This window comes from Mastomys coucha, unplaced genomic scaffold, assembly GCF_008632895.1.
Source record: "Mastomys coucha isolate ucsf_1 unplaced genomic scaffold, UCSF_Mcou_1 pScaffold13, whole genome shotgun sequence".
Classification (NCBI taxonomy): Eukaryota; Metazoa; Chordata; class Mammalia; order Rodentia; family Muridae; genus Mastomys; species Mastomys coucha.
Genome location: NW_022196895.1, coordinates 9,515,810 through 9,537,805, shown reverse-complemented (window position 1 = coordinate 9,537,805; position 21,996 = coordinate 9,515,810). Strand labels below are relative to the sequence as shown.

General features: G+C 42.9%; 1 protein-coding gene across 11 annotated transcripts in view; it reads left to right on the top strand.

Annotated features, from left to right (window-relative positions):
* The window catches only part of Osbpl1a (oxysterol binding protein like 1A), a 195,909-nt gene that overhangs the window by 112,796 nt on the left and 61,117 nt on the right, over positions 1-21,996 (top strand). For all 11 annotated transcript variants that reach the window (XM_031364995.1, XM_031364997.1, XM_031364994.1 and 8 more), the window contains one exon: positions 17,586-17,742. In XM_031364995.1, the coding sequence (XP_031220855.1) occupies positions 17,586-17,742 (157 nt within the window). The remainder of the gene's footprint in view (positions 1-17,585; positions 17,743-21,996) is intronic.

Sequence of the window (21,996 nt, the reverse complement as noted above, 5' to 3'; positions counted from 1 at the left end):
AGTTCAGAGGTTCAGTCGGGTATTGTCATGGCAGGAAGCATATATATACTGAAATTCTCACAGGCTCTTCAGAGGCTAGTTTTTAAAGATTTATCCTCAGTTTAAATTATATGTAGGCACATATGACTATGTGGGTATGTTCATGTGTGTGTACTTGCCCTTGGAGAGCTGAAGTGTTGGAGTCTCTGCACTGGATCACAGCCAGTTGCGAGCTGCCTAAAGTTGGTGCTGGGAGTCAAACGTGAGTCCTCTGGAAGAGCAGTCAGTGTATGTGCCCTTGATTGCTGGGTCCTCTTTCCAGATCCTTCTTCAGGAGGTTATTAACAACTGATACCCCCTCTTCCAGGCCTTCTCTCAAGCAATTCCAAGTCCATAGACTCATACATATACAGTGCATACCCAAGTGTCTTAGTTAGGTTTTTCTTGCTGTGAAAAGACACCGCAACCACAGTAAACTCTGATATGCAAAACATTTAACTGGGGCTGGCTTGCAGCTCAGAGGGTCGGTCTGGCATTGTCATGGCAGGAAGCATAGCGTCTTGCAGTAGACAGCAGGAAAAGATGACCATATTGGGCATGGCTTGAGCATCTGCAGCCTCAAAGCTACCCCCAGTGACGAATTACTCCAACAAGGTCACTCTTCCTAATTGTGCTGTTTTTCATTCAAGCCACCATACCAGGTATACACTGGAACTTGAAGAAAAGTCATCAACATAGCTATTCTTTATTTTGGACTTTATCAGTATTGTAGCTCCAGCTCAATCTTTATGTGCATGAAGAGCAGTTTTTTTTTTAACCATTCTCTTCTTGGGAGACATTTAGCAGCTTCCCCCATCTCTCTGCTTCTGGGTATGTCACAGCAGTATTTCTTGGAGGAAGAGATAAAAAAGTAGCTGCTGCCCCTCTGTCCACATCCCCAAATGTGCTTCTTGCTCAGGTGGGATTGTGGTAGCACCGCTCTCTGACTTGCAATGCTGAGCAGGCTCCCGAGGCTGAATCCTGGTATCTAAGAGGACATTCTCTGCTGGCTGGAGCAAATGAAGAAAGGTACATGCCAAGCCATGAAGAGTGACACAAATTTCGTTACATTTGTTTGAACACAGTAGTTCATCTGTGGTTTCTGTACTATTTCCTACTACAAAGTTAGTGAATCAGGGAACAATGTAAATGATGCATTGAAATGAATAGCTTGATAACCTCTATCCACGTCCTGACCTGCTGCTGGCCTGGCTGTATAGTTCATGGAGATCATAACAGCTCGTGCTGAGAAATGACGTCATTTTCACACTGAGTGTCTACTCAGCGGCCTTTCTTCACACTTCCTCCTACACTTGCGCTATGAGAGAAGAAACCTGACCCTTAAGTAAGGCTAGTCCTTGTCTGTCCTACTACCCTGTGCCTTCCCAAGGAGACTTGGTTATTATTTCACTCACTTTTGTTTAAATGCCATATAACTTAAAATGCTAACTTGAAATCAGACTGAAAGAGTAGAGATTGATTCTCTCACAGTTTCAGCACTCAGAAGTCCTAATGTCAAAGAACATCTGGGCTCTAGGATAGAACCTGGTCCCTTGCTCCAATGACCCACTTGTATTCCTTGGCTCCAGTCCCATCCCCCATCTTCAGAGTCTGAGTAGATCACTTGCAGTCTCTGATTCTGACCATCGCTCCTTCCTGCTGAAGGAACCATGTGATTACAGTGGGCTCACCCAAAGAGTCCAGGGCATTGTCCCCATCCCTGGGGAGAATTTTAATTTTAACTTAAATCTGCAGAATTCTGTTTACTAGGCAAGTAGCATAATCATGGATTCGTTCTCTGCTCTCCTTCAAATTCATCGCCTCTCCCTCTCTCTCTCCCTCCCTCTCTTTCTCTCATCTCTCTCTCCCTCTCTTTAAAAAAACTGGTAGAGGTTTTAAACCAGATGTAGAACTCTCAGCTCCTCCTCCAACACCATGCCTGCCTACATGTGGCCATGCTTTCTGCCATTGTGATAATGAACTAAACCTCTGAAAATGGAAGCAGTCTCAGTTAAATGTTTGTCTTTGTAAGAGTTGCCATGGTCATGGTGTCTCTTCATAGCAATAGAAACTCAAACTTAGACAGGGCATAATGACAAAGTCTATAGATGGTTGTTAGGGATTGTGCTGGTTTAGTAAATCAGTGGCTTTAGATTTTCCTTTAATAACTACGACTTCTGAGCACTGAGAACCTGTTAGCTAGGGTTCCAGTATCAGGCATGTCTGCCTTTTGTTGAATGGGTCGTATCCAATTAGAGAATTCTTGGTTACTGCCAAGGTATGTGTGTCACTATGGCAGTCACAGGGCTATTGTGCCATGCAGGTCATTGATGTGCTTCATAGGTGGCATAGCTGGTCGGGGCTATGGTTGTCTGCCTTCTTTGGAAACTTCTATAATACCTTCTAGTACTCTAACATGAATGTTAGGGTGAGTTCCAGCCCAGTGGTCTCTGGGCCCTCTTTTGGAAGTGCCTGGTGTCTTCAGCAATGGGGACTTTATCTTCCCTCTAGGGGTTAGCCAAGGGCATTAGCAATAGGTTCTATATTTTGGGAGCCTCTTGGACAGAACTGGCCAATAATGCAAACAAAGACTTAGCATTTTAGGATTTTATTAGATGACCTTTGGGTCTTATACAGAGCACTGTCAGCCCAGATGAGGAAGGTTTATTAAAATTATATATGTACATGTATACACTGAAGTTTATTTATATGTGTATATATGTGGTAGGGCTTCTCTTTTTTTTTTTAACTTAATAAACAGTTAATAGCATGATTCCTTGTGTCTTTTCCAGGTATCCTTGTTATTTTAACCAGCCGCCTCCTTCCTCTGTATTTACTTCTCTCCCCCTTCCCTAAAGCTCCCTAGCACGTCTCTAGCAGATCACGTGATTCCTGTTAGCCTCTCATCCTTCTGCCTGTCCTCAGTTTGCCTCCCTCCTCCTCTCTGCCGGCTCCCCTCCCCATTTCCCTGATCAATGTTCTACCCTACTCTCCCCTCTCTGTTGACACCGACACCCCCATCCTGGCAGTGGGCCTGATTTAATTTCCTGGTTCCTGTAGTTACTACAGGTTGTATATTTTCATCAAAGATTTGGAGCCAGGAACCTCCAATGAAAGAGAACCTTCCCTCCCTCATGACCTTGCCTAGTCCTCTCCTGAAGACCTGAAGAGGTCATCATCTCATTTTCTTTGCATCTGAGTAGGGTTCCACAGTGGAGATGTACCACATTTTCATTATCCACTTGTGGTCTGCAGGACAGGTAGGGTGTTTCCCGTTCCTAGCTACTGTGAATAGAGGAGCAGTGGGCTTGGCGGAGCAGATACCTCCTCTACAGTAGGATGGAGAGTCCTTTGGGCACATGCCAGGGAGCGAATTGGATGGGTAATATAGTAGATTTATTTTTAGTTTCTTGGGGAATTTTCCACAGTGATTTCCATTATGGCTACACTAGTTTGTAATCCAACAGCGAGTGAGTGAAAGTTCCCTTTCCCCACTTCCCTCCATCATTTGCCGTGCTTCGTCCTATTTATCTTTGCCATTCTGACTGGAACATTTGGATGTTATTTTTATTTGAATTTTCATATTTGCTGGGGGGGTAACCAAAAAAATTTTTTTGAGATATCTCTTAGCCATTATGTTTCTTTTGTTGAGAACCTTCAATTGCGGTTGCAGGCCCATTTTACAGATAGGTCATTTGTTTCATCTTGCTTTTTGAGGCAAAGTGAACTTGGAGCTGCACATTTCACCCAGGCTGGCTGACCAGCAGGTCCCTAGGATCCATGTGTCTCTGGCTCCTTAGCCCTGGGGTCGTTCATGGATGCTGCATGCCTGACTTCTATGTGGGTGCCTAGTTCCCATTGTTCTGTGGCAAGCATGTGCCTTACTGAACAGCATTACTACCCTTTTGAAAGATAGTTCTTAAAAGTTTTTAATAGTTTAAAAAGTTTTATTTTGTTAGCAAAAATAAAAAATAAACACGTTAAAGTCTGGGAAGTGACTTTAAACTTGAGTCACCTTTTTAAAAGAAAAGGATTCTTTGATTTGCCTGGATGGGCTTTCACATGATTTCCTGTTTCCCTTTATCGTGTCCCCTTGAGCATTTCCAGATACACAGGATCAGTGGAAATCTACTGTGGTGGGTAACACCCACTGTGGCACAGAGCCCACGGTACATGGTAGCATGTAGTATTTCTTTTCCAGCCAGTGGCATGTCTTGAGAAAATTATTTTTCCAGAATGCTTAGTGACTATTTTACAAAGTTCCACAAAGAGGTCAGATTCCTTTCTTACAATTTGATTAAATACTCCTGAGTTAAATTGTTTAAAAGGAGAGAAATTAATGAGGCATCACTTTCCATGTTCGCTGTGGTGTGTATGTGTATGTAAGGAATGAAATGGCTATATCCAATCCCAACTATAGTTCAGTGGGCATTTTGTTGGGGAAAGGCCAAACATTTAGTGTATTTTAAAGCAAAAAGATTTAACCAGAAGCTAAATGCTAGTTAGTTCTGTGGGAAAGCTTTATTCTGGCAGCAAATAAACTTTTGGGAATCAGTGGCTCGTCCTATGCCCTTCTACCTCAGTCTCTCTTCTCTAAGCTGCTCTTATCTCTCTGGAGCTCACAAGGATCTTCCCAGCACCTCCAATAGTGGACACCTTTTTGGAGCAGTGTATTGCATGGTATCTGACACTTTGGGGATATCTCTGTTTCCAGCTCTGAGGTGCTGAGCACAGCAGCAGCAGCTCTTTCTAAGAGCTTGCTGAATAAACACCAGCAATATTTCTGTCTTTCTTACAAACATTGAACATCAACAACGAGCCCAAGATTGCCAACTCTTGATGGTTTCATGCATCTGTGCTCACTGGTTTGGATTCTGTGGTGGTGAAGGATGGGGGGCGGTGCTGGATAAGAGGAGAATGAGATAGCCCAGAGATGAGCCTTGTGGTTAAGTCATTGTCAGGTGGCACCATGAGACCTTAGGGTACAGAGAGGCGGCAGCAGCAGCTTGGAGGAGAAACCAAATTGTAGACTTTATGAGCTTATAGTGATCTTATGAGAAATTATTTTCCAGCATGTAATGCTGTGTTTACTCTTTAATGTTAATGGAGAGATGCCCGTCTGTTGCGGGAATATTTTAAATAAATGAATCCACCCAGCAAACTCTCTTTCCTGCCGGTAACATTCTAGTGCCTGTGCCGGCACTGTCCGGCCACAACACTACGTTCCGGGAGGTCTTGCTATTTTCTCCCAGCTATTTTCTCCCAGCTAGCAGCAATATCTCGCTCACATGAAACTCTTTACTCACCCCCACAATCATTCGTCTAGCGCCTAGTACCCAGTAAAGCATGACTCTTAAGGCTTAATTATCTACTCAGGTTTATATAATAATAAGATCACAATTACAAGATGCCAATACAATAATTTCAGGGCCAAATGATAAAGACAAATTTTGACTCAATTAATTTAACCTGTTAAAAACCTTAGCCTGGTTGTTATAACCACGCGGGTCTGACTCTTCCTCCAGGATGAAGAAGCTCCCCGCTTCCTGCTCTCTGCCTTTCTTCCTCCTCAACTTCTAGCTCCACCTCTCTCTTCCTGTCCAATCACAGGTCTGTCACTGCCCTAATGTGATTGGACAGAGAAAATGCTGCAGCACCTGTCCATGCCTGTTGTAGCTCAGGACTCATCCTGCTATGTTTGCCCTCCTTTTAGAAGCTGAGATCAGTCAGTTGCTCAGAAAAGCTTTCTTGTTTCTCTTTCCTTTTACTACTGTTTGGGTGGAAATGTCCATGACCTGTACATAAAATCCAGTCATATGGATTATGTTATGTAACAGAAGCAATTTTAATATTTTTAGCAGTGTAAGTGCTGGGCATTGATAAATCAGACTTTTTTTTTTCAGTCAATAAAAATTAAAACCAAAACCAAATCAGAGACTAGTAATGACTTCCTTTGTCATGTCACAGTTGTGGCCTGTGTCACATAGTTACTTCTGTTGGGATCTACTATTTGGCATGCTGATAAGGCCAATGGTGCTTACACTGAGCAGGTACAGGATTGGACCACGTTGTTAATGCCTTTAGCAAAGGCTGGAAAGTGCACTGTGAGCATTTTAAGACACAGATGGTGGTTTGAATATGCCTGGTCCCTAGAGTGGCCCTATTAGGAGATGTGGCCTTGTTGGAGGAAGTGTGTCACTGTGGAGGTGGGAAATGAGATTCTTAACCATGTGGGAGCCAGTCTTCTCCTAGAGTCCTTCAGATAAGATGTAGAACTCTATCTCAGCTCCTGCACCATGCCTGCCTGGATGCTGCCATGCGCCTGACTTGATACTGGACTGAACTTCTGAACTTGTAAGCCAGCCCCAATGTTGTCCTTATAAGAGTTGCCTTGGTCATGGTGTCTGTTCACAGCAGTAAAACCCAAACTAAGACAGCACTGTTCACCGTTCTTCAGGTTCCATTCCCACATCTACAACTCTCTTTTGCAGCTTAACTTTTTTTTAATATATATGAGTACACATCAGGAGAAGCCATGGGATCCTATTACTGATGGTTGTGAGCCACCATGTGGTTGCTGGGCCATCTCACCAGTCCTACAGCTTAACTTTTTATAGCTGTATATTTTTACGTGTCCCTCTTTCATATTGTTTCCATGTTCTCTGGGCCTGCTGCTATTGGGTGATCTCAGTTACCTCTTTACAGTTGTGTCTACTGCCCTGTGTACTTGGGAAAGAACTAAATGCTGCCTTTTTCTTGCTTTTTTATTTTTATTTTTTTTTTTTTTAAGAAACTTTATTTTATTTTTTATTTTTTGGTTTTTCGAGACAGGGTTTCTCTGCATAGCTCTGGCTGTCCTGGAAGTCACTCTGTAGACCAGGCTGGCCTAGAACTCAGAAATCTGCCTGCCTCTGCCTCCCAAGTGCTGGGATTAAAGGCGTGCGCCACCACCGCCTGGCTTGCTTTTTATTTTTGATAACACTTATTACTTATCTCCTTGACACTGAGTTCCTTAAGGGTGAAGTCTCTGTTATGAGTTGGTGATGCACAGCACTGCAGATTCCGTACTATAGGCTGTGACTGTTACTAAGCCTCCTCTGTGGAGTGTATGGTCCAGCATTCTAGAGAGGATGTGACTGTTCTTAAACCCCCTCTGTAGTATTTATCATACAGCGCTCTAGAGAGGATGTGACTGTTAACCTCATCTCTTCTGTAGTGTAAATGACAGCAGTGGAGAGTGAGAGCAGTGGGGGTGTTCTCATTGTCCATTGTGGGGTTAAATTTACCTGTCTGCTTACTAAAGCTGTGTATCTCGTTTAGGTATATACTAATGAGGGAAGTTTATCCTTTAAGCTTTGGTTTGACTTTCAGTGGTTTGGTTTGTTTATTTGTTCTCTTTGCTTGTTAAAGTATAATGCTAACTACACAGTCCAGGTTCATCTTGAATTCACTGTGTAGCTGATGGTAGACTCAGACTCATCCTTCTTTCTCAGTTTCCCAAGAGCTGGATTTAAAGGCAAGCACCATTGGGTCTAGATCATATGGGCTCTGTGTGTGTGTGTGTGTGTGTGTGTGTGTGTGTGTGTCTGTCTGTCTGTCTGTCTGTCTTCTCTCTCTCTCTTGTTTTCTATTAATTAAATAAATGTGTACATTAGGACTTACTGTGCATTTTGTGCTTCTTAAGTATTGTGAGGATTTTGTTAGTCAAATATATTTTAAGTGTGTGGTATCTCAGCTGCTTGGTTAGGCATAAATGTACCCAGATGAGAAAGATTGTCTTTGAAATCAGTAGGCTTGTTGTCAGGCTCGGAGGAAAGTCTGAGCATAGGAAACAGTGATGTGTGTGATAAGGTCTCTCAGTTCTCTGCAGCCTCATTCCCAAGTTCAGAGCCAAGTTTGTCTTCTTTGTAATGTTCTCCTCTGTAATCTCAGCTTTATAGGCCACAACTTTGTCTCCTTTCTTTGTTCTATTCGGATAGCCCTGCCCTGACTTTTATTTTGCTGCACCAAGGCATTTGCTCTCTGACCCTCTGGTGTCCTCTCTCCCTGCTTAGATTGCGTGGGTTATCACATAATCTGCTGCTGCATTCTCTTCCCAGATGGACTCAGCTTGCTCAGCTCCAGACCATGCTTCCTCTCCTGTGTCAGTCTCCAGCAACAACTTGCAAGCCATATGCCAGCAGTTCTTAATGTTAAGTCCATGGCTGTTCCTTCCATTCGTTTTTGCTGCCTGCCAAATCTATTATCCAATGGAGACATTGCCTATGTCACTGAGAAACTGTCTTGTTTCCACTGACAAAGCCAGTGCCTCATGGGCATGTGCACCCTGCGTCCCTTTTGTATGCCTTTGTATTCTATTTCTTTTGTATTGTGTAGACATAGATAACTGGGTCTGTGCGGTGGTTTGAGTCAGAAACGTCCCCAGGCTCGTGTATTTGAACATTTGGTCCCTGGTTGGTACTCCTTGGGAAGGCTGAGGAGCAGGAGGAGCGTTCAGGAGGGAGAGCCTGGCTGGAGGAAGCACGTGTCCGGGGAGCAGCTGTAAGAGTTCATAGCTTTGCTGCATTTCTGTTCACTGTACTTCCTGCCTGTGCTGGAAGATGAGCTCCTTTAGCTTCTTTTTTTTTTTTTTTTTAAAGATTTATTTTATTTATTTCATATGTATGAGTACACTGTAGCTGTACAGATGGCGGTGAGCTATGATGTGTGTGGCTGCTGGGAACTGAACTCAGGACCTCCGTCGGACCGATCGCTCCTGCTCCGGTCCCTCTTGCTCCAGTTGCGCTCGCTCCGGTTAATTCACTGTTGCTGTCTTCAGACGCACCAGAAGAGGGCGTCAGATCTCATTATGGGTGGTCGTGAGCCACCATGTGGTTGCTGGGATCCGAACTCAGGACCTTCGGAAGAGCAGTCAGTGCTCTCACCCGTTGAGCCATCTCGCCAGCCCCTCCTTTAGCTTCTTACCGTGTCTCACTGCTGCCATTTTTCCCCTTTGCCAGGGACTCTCCCTCTGGAACTGTAAGCCAAGATAAACTTTCCCTAACGTTGCTTTGGTGGTGGTGTTTATCCCAGCAGCACAAAAGTAACTAATGCTGAAGTATTGCTGTAACAGGCCTGACCATGGTGGGTTTTGGAAGAAGGTGGAAGACATTGGAACTTTGGATTAGCCAACTGAGCCAGTCATCAGTGTTCCTCCATGGTATCTGACTTATGCCACTGGCTTTCTGTCTTGCCTTTCCTCAGGGGTAGACTGTCATCAGGATGTTTTCTTTTCCTCCTGTGCTTGGTTTGAAATGAGAATGGACTCCATGAGCTCGTGTGTTCAATGTACGGTCCCTCAGTGGTGGAACTATTTGGGAAGGATTAGGAAGCATGGTCTTGTTGAAGGAGGTGTACCACTAAGGCAAGGTGTGAGGTTTCAAGACTAGTGCCATTCCCATTGTGCCCTCTGCTTCCTTGTGATGGAAGGAGAGCTCTTGGCTGGCCCTGCCTTTGTTTTTACCATCATGGACCATAAGCTAAATTAAATGCTTTTTTTATAAATGACCTTGGGAATGACATTTGTCACAATGGAAAAGTGACTGAGACACCTCCCTAAGTTACTGTTGGTCATGATTTTAACAGCAACAGTCCTTTACTGAAGTCAGTCCCTCTGTGCCTGTCATTCACACAAAGGCATCTTTACCCAGTCAGCTGTGGTTCTGTGTCTTCATTGATATCTATAAAAAATCTGCCCTTGGCCATTGATTGCCTCCACTGCTATTCTTGTGTTCACACAACAGACATTCCTAATGCTCTTTTCCCTCATGGTGTCTTCTCCACATTCTTCCCACAGCTTTGATGTAGTCAAGGAACCTGTTCTTTTTCCTTCTTCACACTCTAGACTTGCACATGTTCTGCCTACAGGCTAGTGTAACCACACGTGGCTAAGCAAAGCTATAAGTTGGCCCACAGAAAAGCCATAAACTTATTTCAAATGTGAGAGCTTTCTAGAGTGTGAGCTTTGTGACAACATGGTATTGCTCTGTTAAAACTTGATAAGCCATGACTGCTCTACATGTGTCTCCAGACCAGTAACATGAAGAACTCCTGAGAGTTTAGTAGTTACAGAAAACTGAGGGCCCAGTTGAGACGAAGAGGAAAGAATCTGCACTTTTACAACTCCTTGGTGACTCAGATATGCATCATAGCCCATTAGGCACTGACTCTGTGTCTTTAGACTTTGACCCCATTTTGATAACTACCAGCTCAGCGTCTGCAGCCTTACTTGTCACCTGGATTCCCAATGCATCCAAACACTTACTTATCATAGTACTTAACTGTTTACTGGGGATGCCTACATACCACTAGATGTCTATGAGAGAGAACACTTTGCCCTCCCACAAGTATGACTTATACACCTTGGTAAGTGGAGGGTCTGCATTACCACTCACAGAGGCCAGTATTGAACCCTTGCATGATCTACCAGCGACTCCTCTTTTTTTCACATTCCACCCATCATCAAGTCCTGTCAAATTGACCTTTAAAGGACGGCAGAATCTGGACAGTGTGCTTAATCTACCCAGTCCCGATCTCCTGCGCATGCCAGCCGCCTTGTCTCCGTAGCTCTTCCCCTGGTCTCCCTGCTCGTACCTTAGATCTCACAGTATTTTAGTACTAGATGCCGAGGGATCCTTTGTAGGCATGGATCTGCATTGCCTTTGCACAGAGCCCTCCACTGTTCATAATAAGTGCTAGCATCGTAGGCACCTGGTTCTCTGCCACTTTCTCACAACTGCCTTGTGACCTCCCTTGTTCCAATCATACTGAGCCAGTGCTAGGTCTTGAATCTCATAAAAGAGGCAAGAAGGCAGATTACATAGCTACATGAGGAGAGGTGACATGTAGGTAGCTAGAGATTGGATTAAGAGCTTGCAACACCTGCACCCATGCAGGTGGGAGAGACTCAAGGGTCCTCCCTAGAGCCCCCAGGTATGGTCCTACCAGTCTGATTTTGACTCAGAGAAGCTGATGTTTGACATTGGGACTCCCAAATTCTTAAATCCTTTCTGTGATTTTAATCCAAGCCTGTGGTTAGAGTATCAGAGGAAGTGATATATCAGGGCCATATGCAAAGTCTAATTCAGATGTTAGTCATCATCTTGTAAAATAACTGCTGACTCCTGTCACCTGTAGGTTCAAGTTCAAACTCTTGTGGTCTGACCTTGTGTAACACCAGTCTCTGAGGGCTATATCTTTTTCTGTGACTACCCTCCTCTCTGGCTGTGCCACGGTATCTTGGCCACATACCTTCAGCACCTAGTTGCACCCAGTTCTTAGCAGCACTCAGTGTTCTGCCTTGCCTTGAAGTCATTGACTTCATCCTTCCTGCTGAGGCCTATTTGTCAGGCTTTCTCAGAAGCTGGCCCTGCCTTCCCTAAGAGGAGCTTCCCTCAAGTTCTCAGACATTCTCAAACTTATGTGCTTACAGATGTGGTTATGTATGTCTTCCATTATTATGAACGTTGAGTCCTTGGGGGGCACCAGCCATTTCTCTTTAAGCTCTTTAAACTGTCTCTGAAGCTAGTCTTTAGATGGTGTGTTGTAGGTACTTTACAAATGCTGGTTTGTTGCTCATATGAAACTCCCTTCCAAAATACAATTACTCTGTAACTGAGCTTCAGCTGCAGAGTTATTATATGCATCTGTGATCTTCATGAAGATAGTGTAGAAGAGGTTGTCAGCAAAGACTGATTGGGAATATGAGATTTTGTGCTCAGGTACATTAAGGTTTTCCAAAAGCATGTTGTTGTGGTTCATGCAATTCTTCAACTATATGCAAAGATCTTACAAGTTGAAGAAAACAGAATAGATTTACTCCTTAGGGGCAAGCACTTTTGAGAAGCTCTGTCACAGCATCAGCATGCTCTGTGGCTGCCTTGACCTCAGACTCCCTCAGGAGAAGGTGTCTAGAATGCCTGTGACCCATATACGTGGCCAGGATCATGCTCTCCTCAGTCCCTTATAAATTACTACAGCAGTCTCTTGGCAACCACCTCTGGAATCTTCTTATTTTTAGTTCATAATTTAAGTAGAATTGTGATCAGTTTTATTTCTTTGTTCTGCTCACTTATTTATTAGTTATTGAGTTTATGCAGTTATACCTACAGCCAAATAAAATTGTGGCACTGACATTTAAAACTATACCTTGGGCTATTTCAGGCATTTAAAGAACAGCTCTAATTCATGGATAACCATTAACAATGAAAGCTTTAAATCGAGCCTGCATTTCTTCCCCTTCCTGTAACCTAAGAGGAGGAAGCATGATTTGGATGCTGTCCACAGTTCTTCCAAGTTTCTGCTTTGGTCTTGTTTGTTCTTGGGCTTGTTTTCAAAGATCATGTCAGAATGCTTATCAGGACAGCCCAGGAGAATTATTGGCAAGTTTGTAGTGTGAACTTTCTGACCTGTTCTTCCAGCCTTTTAATGGTAGGAAGGACTAATTAGTCAACACCTGAAACACTCCTGTACTCTGAAAAGGCAAGAGTAAAAATAATCTTAATTCTAGAGTGATGTTGGAGTCACCATAACCCAGTCACAGTACTTGGCCTATGCTATTTTGGTTAGAAAGGGGACTGTGTTAATCACATTTTGTCACTGTGACAAAATGCCTGAACAAAATCAACTAAGAGGAGGAAAAGGTTATATAGGAGAAATCTATGAGAGAGGACTCCGCTCATTGCATAATAGCTGGGACGTGAGCAAGGGACTATGGGCGGGTACCAGGAACAGGATACATTCTTCATGTCCCTAGTAGTCTGCCTTCTCCTTCAGGCCCTGCCTTCCACCCCAACCCTCAATGGACAGCAGGGGATGGACACACTGCTCAGACAGAAACTTCCTGGGTAATCACTTCTCTGAAGGTGGCTTTTGATCCACAGAAGTGGAGTGTACTTCATAGCCAAACCACAATGCCACATTCAGTCTGAACTGTGTTGAGAATAGTTGTGACTTCTAATATGATCAGAGTCTTAAACATCTGAGTAATTACCACATTAAAAACGTTAGAGGGTTTCCTGTTGTCTCAGCCCTTCTATTAATGTTACTACTGTTTATTTGGCCAGAAATTGTTGTGACCCTCGGCTTCTCCATAGTGTTTTGTTGCTGTACTTTTTCTGTAAACTATAGCTTCCATGACAACTCACTGGCTCCTTTAAAACTACACCAGCTTTCCCATTCACTGTCTTTAGGCTCGATGGATATTCCCAATTGCCCTGAAGAAGACCTGGGAGTGATGCCAGAAATATCAGAGTCTCCTTGCTCTATTTTTCAGGGACCAGTGAGGCATCCTAAAAGTGTTGAGTTCATTTGCATATTATAGGATCATAATTGTAGGGGAGAGTTCAGAAAAAAGGTAAATGGCTAATATGGTGTGAATTACATATTTTTGTTTTGTATGGTTTGGTGGTTTTGTTTTGTTTTTCTGTTTGTTTGAGACCGGGATTCTCTGTGTAGCCCTGGCTGTTCTGGAACTCACTCTGTAGACAAGGCTGGCCTCAAACTCAGAAATCCTCCTGCCTCTGCCTCCCAAGTGCTGGGATTAAAGGCATGTGCCACCACTGCCCGGCAAATTATATATTGTTAAAATCACTTTTTTGTTATTACATTTAAAAATATTAGAAAAAAATCATTGGGATTAGTAAAAAGTCAGTGGGAGCAATTATGATCTTTGAAAGTGTTCCTGAGGTAAGAGCTGAAGCATTAGAGTCCACTCACGTACTAACCGTGTAAGGCCTTCGGCTTCTCAGTCCACTCACGTACTAACCGTGTAAGGCCTTCGGCTTCTCAGTCCACTCACGTACTAACCGTGTAAGGCCTTTGGCTTCTCAGGTTTTTGTTTGGAGTTACATTTTTGTCTTTGTACTTTTGTTGTTACTTTTTTATTATAAAATTTATAAATTTTACATAAATTGATCATCCTTTCTAAACATTTTTGAGTATGCTGTGTGATAGGATTAGGTATATACATTCACATCTCTGTGTCACCATTCCCATCTGAGTGTGTCCACTTTCACCACTGTAACAACTATTTGAGATGATTCACCTAAGCAAGTGAGGCTTATTTGGGCTCCCAGTTCTGCAGGATCCTGCCCACTATCAGCTTATTAGTTGGCCACATCGCTTTTAGGCCCATAGCACATGGCGTATCGTCATGCAAGCACACACTGAAGCAGAAGTGTCCACCTCAGTGAGAAGCTGAGAAACATCTCCTTAATGATACATCCCTGTTACGTCTCAGTTATATTCTGTCATTGTGGAAACATCATGATCAGGGCAACTCTTAGAAAAGGAAGCATGTAATTGAGAGATGAAATAGTTTGGAACTGTGGCTCTCCTTATGAAACAGTGTAGCTCTGGAAATGGGCTGATGTGTTTATGTTAAAGGTGTGCACATGAAGAATAGGTCCCTGTTGCTAGTGAATGTAGTCTTTGTTATACTGACTGTTAGGCCTGGTACCGCATGGCTTGCCATGAGGTTCTGCACTTTCTACCTTCATACATGATCAACTTCATGGCTCATCACACCCATGAGGTAAAAAGCACTTGTTAGAAAACACAGTTCAGTTACCTCCAATATAAAACGGGGATGTCACCCCTTGATTTGTTCTCCATCCTCTTTGTCTTCTGCTTGCTTTTGCTGCTTTTTTTTTTATCCTATGTAGTATCTGCATGAAGATGCTCCTTCCTGTATCTTCCTCTGCTGTTTTATAAACATCTTTTTGCTCCAGTATTGGCGCATACCTCTTACCTGGGACAGTTGCTGTGATGTGACAGTCATTTTCCTCCCAGTCTTACTTCTTGTTAGCTTACTCAGCTCTTTGCTGACACTGTTCTCTACTATGATGGTCACTGTCCCCATTCTGACTTCTGTTACTGTACCTGCAACAATTTACTGAGCACATTTGTTTCCCACACAGTGCACTCTGCTAGATCGTGGGCAGCTGCCAGGGCTCACGGTTTGGGAATCTCTTGTGCCTGCTTTGCACATGGTTCCTAGGAAGGGAGGGTTAAAGTGAGCAGTGTCAGAGAGGGTAGATGAGTCACAATTAGAATTGAAAAATGGCCACTGGACTCAGCAGAAGAGAGATAATTAGTAACCTTTGTCAGAGCTTTTTACCTGATAGTCCAGACAGAGGAGGGCTTAGGGAGGAGGTAAGAGCAGGGAAGAAGAAGGGGGAGGAACAGAAAGATGACAAAGAGAAGAGACACAGGGAGTTGCCAGGTACTACTAGCAAGAGAGGACAAGTGTCTGCAGTGCCATCTGATTCTGTGTCCCTGGGATGAGCATGGTGGTCCCATATGCATATGACCAATACACTTGAAAGTGGGATCTCAGCTTCTGTATGTACCGCACTGAGGTCTTATTTGGAGAAAGCCTGTCTTTGCTCACATGAGCTCTTACCTATCTCTTATTTACTGTTTACCACACATCTTTTTCATTTAAGAACAAACCACGGACAAAAGCTTTTTAAGTAGGAAAGTCCCTTCTTGTCATTTGTGTCTTTTAAATTTCAAACACAAAGTGTGTAGAAGTGTTTCAGGAAAAAAAAAATCTAAGGACCGTTTGATTGCTTTTTTATTTTTGACATCTAAATTACATAGTACAACTGCATTTCAAATCATACGAAGACAAAGCTGTTTAACTCCTGAAATTCGTTATAGTTTACAGAACAAATCACAGGATACAGGCACTGAACTCATGAACCTCTTCTGGCTGATGTGTTCCCAGCTTTGACTCAGGTTTGCTCCTAAAGCTCCTGTTAAAAGTGTTTTCACTTCTAGCATTTATCACCACATTTCTGCATTCCTTGCTGCATACAATTTAAAGCTTACAAGTGGTTTCTGGAATCTTTTATGTAGTTGTTGAACCACAGTTGACCTCAAGGAGCTAAAACCATGGTATCTTAGTTTGGGTTTCCATTGATCTCAAGAGACACCATGACCAAAGCAACTTGTATAAAAGACAATATTTAATTGGGGCTAGCTTACAAGTTCAGAGATTCAGTCCATTATCATCATGGCAGGAAGCCTGGCAGCAGGCAGGTAGACATAGCACTAGAGAAGGACCCAAGAGGTCTACATCTTGATCCGAAGGCAACCAGGAGGAGACCAACATCCTCAGGCAGCTAGGAGGAAGCTCTCTTTGCCCACTCCCACAGTGACACATGTCCTTCAACAAGGCCACACCTAGTCTAACAAGCCCACATCTCCTAGTAGTGCCACTCCCTGGACCAAGCATATTGAAACTGACACACATAGCAAGCCAAACAGTGTGTGTGGGAGGACTAGTAGTATGTGTCTGTATTGTGATGTGTGAGATAACAAAGCTGTGGCCTTTCTACAAGTTGGGGCTCAAGGTGTCCTACATGGTGCAGTCATGGTGCAACTGGCACTGTATCCCAGTGTCCTTCTGAATCAGCATAATGGGATCACAATAAGACTCCATGCATTGAGCTAAGGGCTAGCATGTAGTAGAGGGGAAAGCGTAAGCTATTGGCTGCTGGGCTGAGCTGTAGTACATGCATAGCAGTGGGAGTTCCGCACTAACACGCACCAAGCCAGTTGTTCCAGCTGTGCAAGGCAAGTTTCTTAGAGCTTAGCACACGAGGGTAGAGTCAACAGGAGGTCACAGACCATCTTTGAGTAGTGTTTGACTAGAAACAGGAGCCTCCTGTAAAAAGGCTTTGAAAGGATGAGTGGCTACTGCTATAAGCTGAAACAAACTATTCAGTAAGGAATCATAAAACTGGGGTTTGGGTCCCAAGTTCCTACTTGCAAGCCAGGAGATTATTAACATATTCGATGGTAACCCAGAGCCTTGCCTCACCTTTTGCTAAGCATCCTGAGGATGCTCAAAGACGATGCAGGCTGTGAGAGTCTGAGCAGCTGCCATGGATGGTACAGAAGTGAATCATCTTCTCAGTCCCCAGCAAGCAGATGGCTCCTTCTGAGTACCTAGGCAACTAGAAATGTCCTTAGAACAACTGCTTCCCAACTGATGTATGGATATAAAAATTCAGACAAATCATGCCAGAGCAGTGTTGTTACATGCGTTCTTAAAATTGCCTTTACTTTTGCTACTGCAGGATTTTATGTGACTTAAACTTCTCATAAGTATAACACTGTAGATATTCCTTTATATACAAGTTTTTAAAATTGAACCTTTTTTGGGTATGCTAAAGTTAAGATGCCTTGAGAAGGAGAGAATAGAAATTTGGGGGTGGGAGACTACTGAATATGATTTCTTAAAGAACTCAGCAATCTTTGGCTCTCTCTAAGTATATAAAATCAGTTTAACTGTAACTTTATATAAGTGTACATCTGTCACATAAATCCATGTGAGCCGCAATGGGAGCAGGTTCTCTGAAGTCCCCGAGGAGGTGTTTGTGGATGGATTGAGAAAGGACAAAGTAAGGCTGCCTGAGTTTCACAGCCCGATGCGTTGAGGGAGATATCCATTATTAGTGGATTATTATTAGCCTTGCACCCAAGTTCAGTACATTCATCACGAGCCTGCTCTGCCCCAGGTTCCGAGTCCGAGGGGTCACTGACTTGCCTGGAAGCTGTGACAGCACACTCCTGTGAAGAGAACGAAGTGCCTGTAAGCAGTGGAAGACACAGAATGTCTGAAGGAAAAGACTGTGGTGGGGGAGATGCGCTCTCCAATGGCATCAAAAAGCACAGGTATGGAGCCTCAGATAGTAGTCGGCCATCATCAGCACAGAACTCGGCCTTGAAAGCGAATGCTGTTCTCTGCTTCCTCCCCAGTACTGGATGTTTATGTTGCTCGATGTGCCACCTCCAAGGCAGGATTGGAAGCACTATTTCTTTGTCCCTAGTACTTCAGGGGCAGAGCTTGGCTTTGGCCCCCAGGCTTTCAGGGAGTGTTTAATCCTTCAGTTGAGAGTGAGGCTCTCAGAACCACCCCATTGAAACTGATGCTCTTGTTCTTGGCTCATCATTCATCTTTTATGACTCTGCCTCCCAATGCTATTTTGGTTCCTAGTCATTTGATCTTCTTGTTGGTTTTAAGAGTGAATAGTAATGTTGCCAGCCTGCTGTCACAACCTAGTTAAATTTAAACAAAGGCTGTTACTAAAGTCCAGGATTTGCTGAACACAGTCATTTTATATGCTCTAATGACATTAGTGTTTTATTTCTAGGGTTCATGCTAGAGATTGTCCCAAATGATGAGGTGTAACAGGCACCACAGTTCTCTGGTTTCTGAACAAGTTCACAGAGTGGTAGAGTGTAATTTTATAAAAGTACAGTCAAGTGGGTTATTCTGTTGTCTTCATGAGGAGACGCTGGTGGTTAATTTCCCAGCAGTCTTCTGTGTGTTTTATAACTATAGATTGTATAGCACCACGGTTCTGACCACAGCCGCCACAAGCATTGTCCAGGGCTGCTCTGATGTGTTCCCTGGTTTAAAAGTTTCTAAGTTTGCATTTCTTTTAAACAATATAAGTGGATTTTTAAATACCGTCAAGTTCATGTGACACTGACGTAGAAACTGACTAGATTAAAGCAGCTTTCCTTTGTTGATTCTTATACTTTAATGGCTTCACTGCTACAGATTATGTAGCTAGTAGTGTCCTCTACAACTCTCGTCCATAGTCAGCAGCAGTAACTTTAGCACATAGGACCGATGTGTGTGTGTCCAAGACATGAATACTGCCTAGTAAACTCAAGATGGATATCTGTAAGAGACACAGCCAGTTACTAAACACATGTTGTGTTCTCAGTGACAAAACAAGCAAAATCTTTGGGAAAACAAAAAAACAATCCGAGTTCTTGAGATAGTTATTAAAAATACTCAGATAAGTACAGTGCCAGTGTCAAGCAGCTGCTCTGGGCTGTGGCCTCTGGGACTCCCCTGTGTCCTTTAACCCTTCTGTATATGTGCTGCCACAAGACGGTAGCTGTTTTGTATTCAAACTGATTATGCTGTACTAATGTCTTCTGATCTCTTAATCATACCCAGAAGGATACAAATAGGCAACTCAGAATTGTTAAGATCATCAATTCAGGCCAAGTTGTATGGAGAGAAGACACAAGTAACTAGAGACCTAACCAAAAAAGCTCCATTTATAAGTAAGGGGCATCCTATTACAATTGTAAGTGTATTGACTTGTCCTTCTGCTACTCTGTTTTATCAGAAGTAGAGGGAGGTTCAGAAACTGTCAGAAATCTTACTAACTGCAGGGTTGGAAAAGGCAGCTTTGAAATGCCAATGTTGTAAGGCTCACCTCTAGCCAGGGAATATGTGGATAGATAGATAGGGATTATAAATTGTTTCTCTTTGAAATAAGAAATGAGAAACTTTACTATATATAAACCCATCTTAATTGATATACTGACAATTTTTTTAAAAGGATCTCAACGCTTTTTCTAATTTTTCATGAAACTATTTGTCGAATAGAAAGATAATTTCACAATGACTAAAATCTCACTCCATTTATTTAGACAATACCCATTTTCTCTGATACAAAATATACCTTAGTTGACAGGTCAGTGCTCAGCCTCTACCATACTGCATTCAGTTACATTGACAAGGCTTTCTTGCCATCTGGGCCAGATTCCAGACTAGCAGTTCTCTGTACTTGCACCTAATTTCTTTTGAGCTCTAATCTGTTAACGTGTAGTACTTTCCCCCAAATATTTCTCCTTGGTAAAGATACGGGTTTTAGCATGTCACTGGATATAATGTAAAGTTACAAAGCAGGTAGTAAGTGACTGCCCGACCCAGGGGAGGTTCTGAGAATTCCCTATCTCTGCAGCATCCACAATTAGAGGACGCAGTGGTCCTTCCTAGCAGATGAACTTGCCCCTCACTAGGAAGTGTTTCAGCAGACTGCAGCAGAGGGGGAGCTCCAGTGTCGACCGCTACAACAAGGGCTCAGAGACGAGACATTAAGGCATTCAACACCAGCAATCAGATATGATCCCTGCCTGAGTCATTAGTTTTTAACAGCTTTTTAATTGAGAGCCCATAGCCAGAGATACAACACACAAAAACTTGAGAAATAAAATTGTTATTATCCACAGATGACATATTTGTCTGCATAGAAGACACTTAGTATCCATAGAAAAATTGTGAGAGTTAGTAAAAATGTTTGGCGCCAGGCAGAGGTGGCACACGCCTTTAATCCCAGCACTTGGGAGGCAGAGGAAGGAGGATTTCTAAGTTTGAGGCCAGCCTGGTCTACAGAGTGAGTTCCAGGACAGCCAGGGCTACACAGAGAAACCCTGTCTCAAATAAACCAAAAAAAAAAAAAAAAATTTTGTCAAGGTTATTTTATACAGAATTACATTTTTGTGAATTATCAACAGAAACTGGAATTAAAACTAGAGGAAAAAATATTTGGAGCAACTACTGGAAGTCATAAGCTTATCAATTTTAGCTACCCCCCAAAAACCTACCCACACAGTAAGAAAAAGATACTGATAATTTTGAAAATGAATACTCATTGTCATAAAGATCCTCTTGCCAGATTAATTTGTAGATGTAATGCAATTTTAGTTCAAGTTACATTCTTTTTCCTTGGACGCCGTGAAGTGGGTTCTGACATGTATACTGAAGGACAGGGTTTTCAAGGGTCAAAACCATGAACTAGAGCACATGAAAGGATACTGTTTTCTCTACTGACTGTCAAGGTCTGTGACAAAATACTTAGTTCAAACTTTTCTAGGAGATAGATTGACTTGTAGAAAATCATCATATGGAGAAAAACTGGCCTTTTAATAAAACTATCATGGCAGATCAGTGAGGGTGAGGCTGGGGTGGGGGTGGTATGGAATAATTAATAATCATCTACTTCAGGGAGGGTATGAATAAACTCTCTCATAGACAGATTCCTCCCTAGCTCCAGGTTCACTTTCTATAGGTTTAAGCTACTGTATAATGGAAAGTACTTTCAAAAATTGAAATAATTGTTTCATGTTAGGCATTACAAGTAATCTAGAGATCATTTAACTACACAGAAGTCATGTGCAGGTTTCTGTGCACATAGGACACAATTTTATATAGCTGACATTAGGAACTGCAGATTTTCATGTCAGGAACTGGGGCTTTAGAACTGATGCAGCACAGACTCCAAGGCATGACTGCATATAACTATAAATTCAAGACGAATCAAACCCCTAAATGTGAAATTTAAAATATCTTCATAATTTTGAAGTGGGGAAAGATTTCTCACAGCAGAAATGGTGGATTGTTTATTTCATCTGACGTTAATTAATGCAAGCTCACTTTTCTGTTAATTGGGTGTAGCTCTGTCTTAAACATGGATTGCAAGAGTTTGTTACGCTGAGACACTTGATGGTAGCTTTCCTGCTCTTCATGAGAGTGTGTGATGTGAATTCTCAGGAAGCTGAAGGGAGAGGAATGTTATAACAGTTGTGTTCTGTGTATGAAGATTTTATTCTACAGATTCACAGACAAGTTGAAGTAAGTAAGTTGAAAACTATAATCTATGTCAGTATTTTCCAGAAAGTATAAATGCATTGAGAAAATGTGAAGTATTTAGTACATATTCTATCATCACTGGAGCTGTAGGCACACTCTTTTTGGGCTGCTTTACTGGGTTCTATTATCTACCACCCTCCCAACCCTTACTCCATCCCAGTCCCTTCCAACTCCTAACACTAGGCAGGAGAGAGAGAAGGTTAGAGGGAAAGGGAGCATAGACCTCCTTAGATTACTTTCTGCTGCCTGACAGGATTGAGTTCCTTGAAGCATGTCCCGTCTCCCTTTTCAGGACATTTCCAACCAGCAGGTCAACAAAACAGCAATCCCGCAGTAGCAAATGCAGCAGCAAGGGGAGCCGCAGGGGCCTCTGCATGTAGAGCCTCCCAGGAGTCCTCAGAATTCCAAACAATCCGCAGCTGGCAGAAAACATGCCCTTCCTACAATAGGAGCCAATCAGTGGCTGTGGA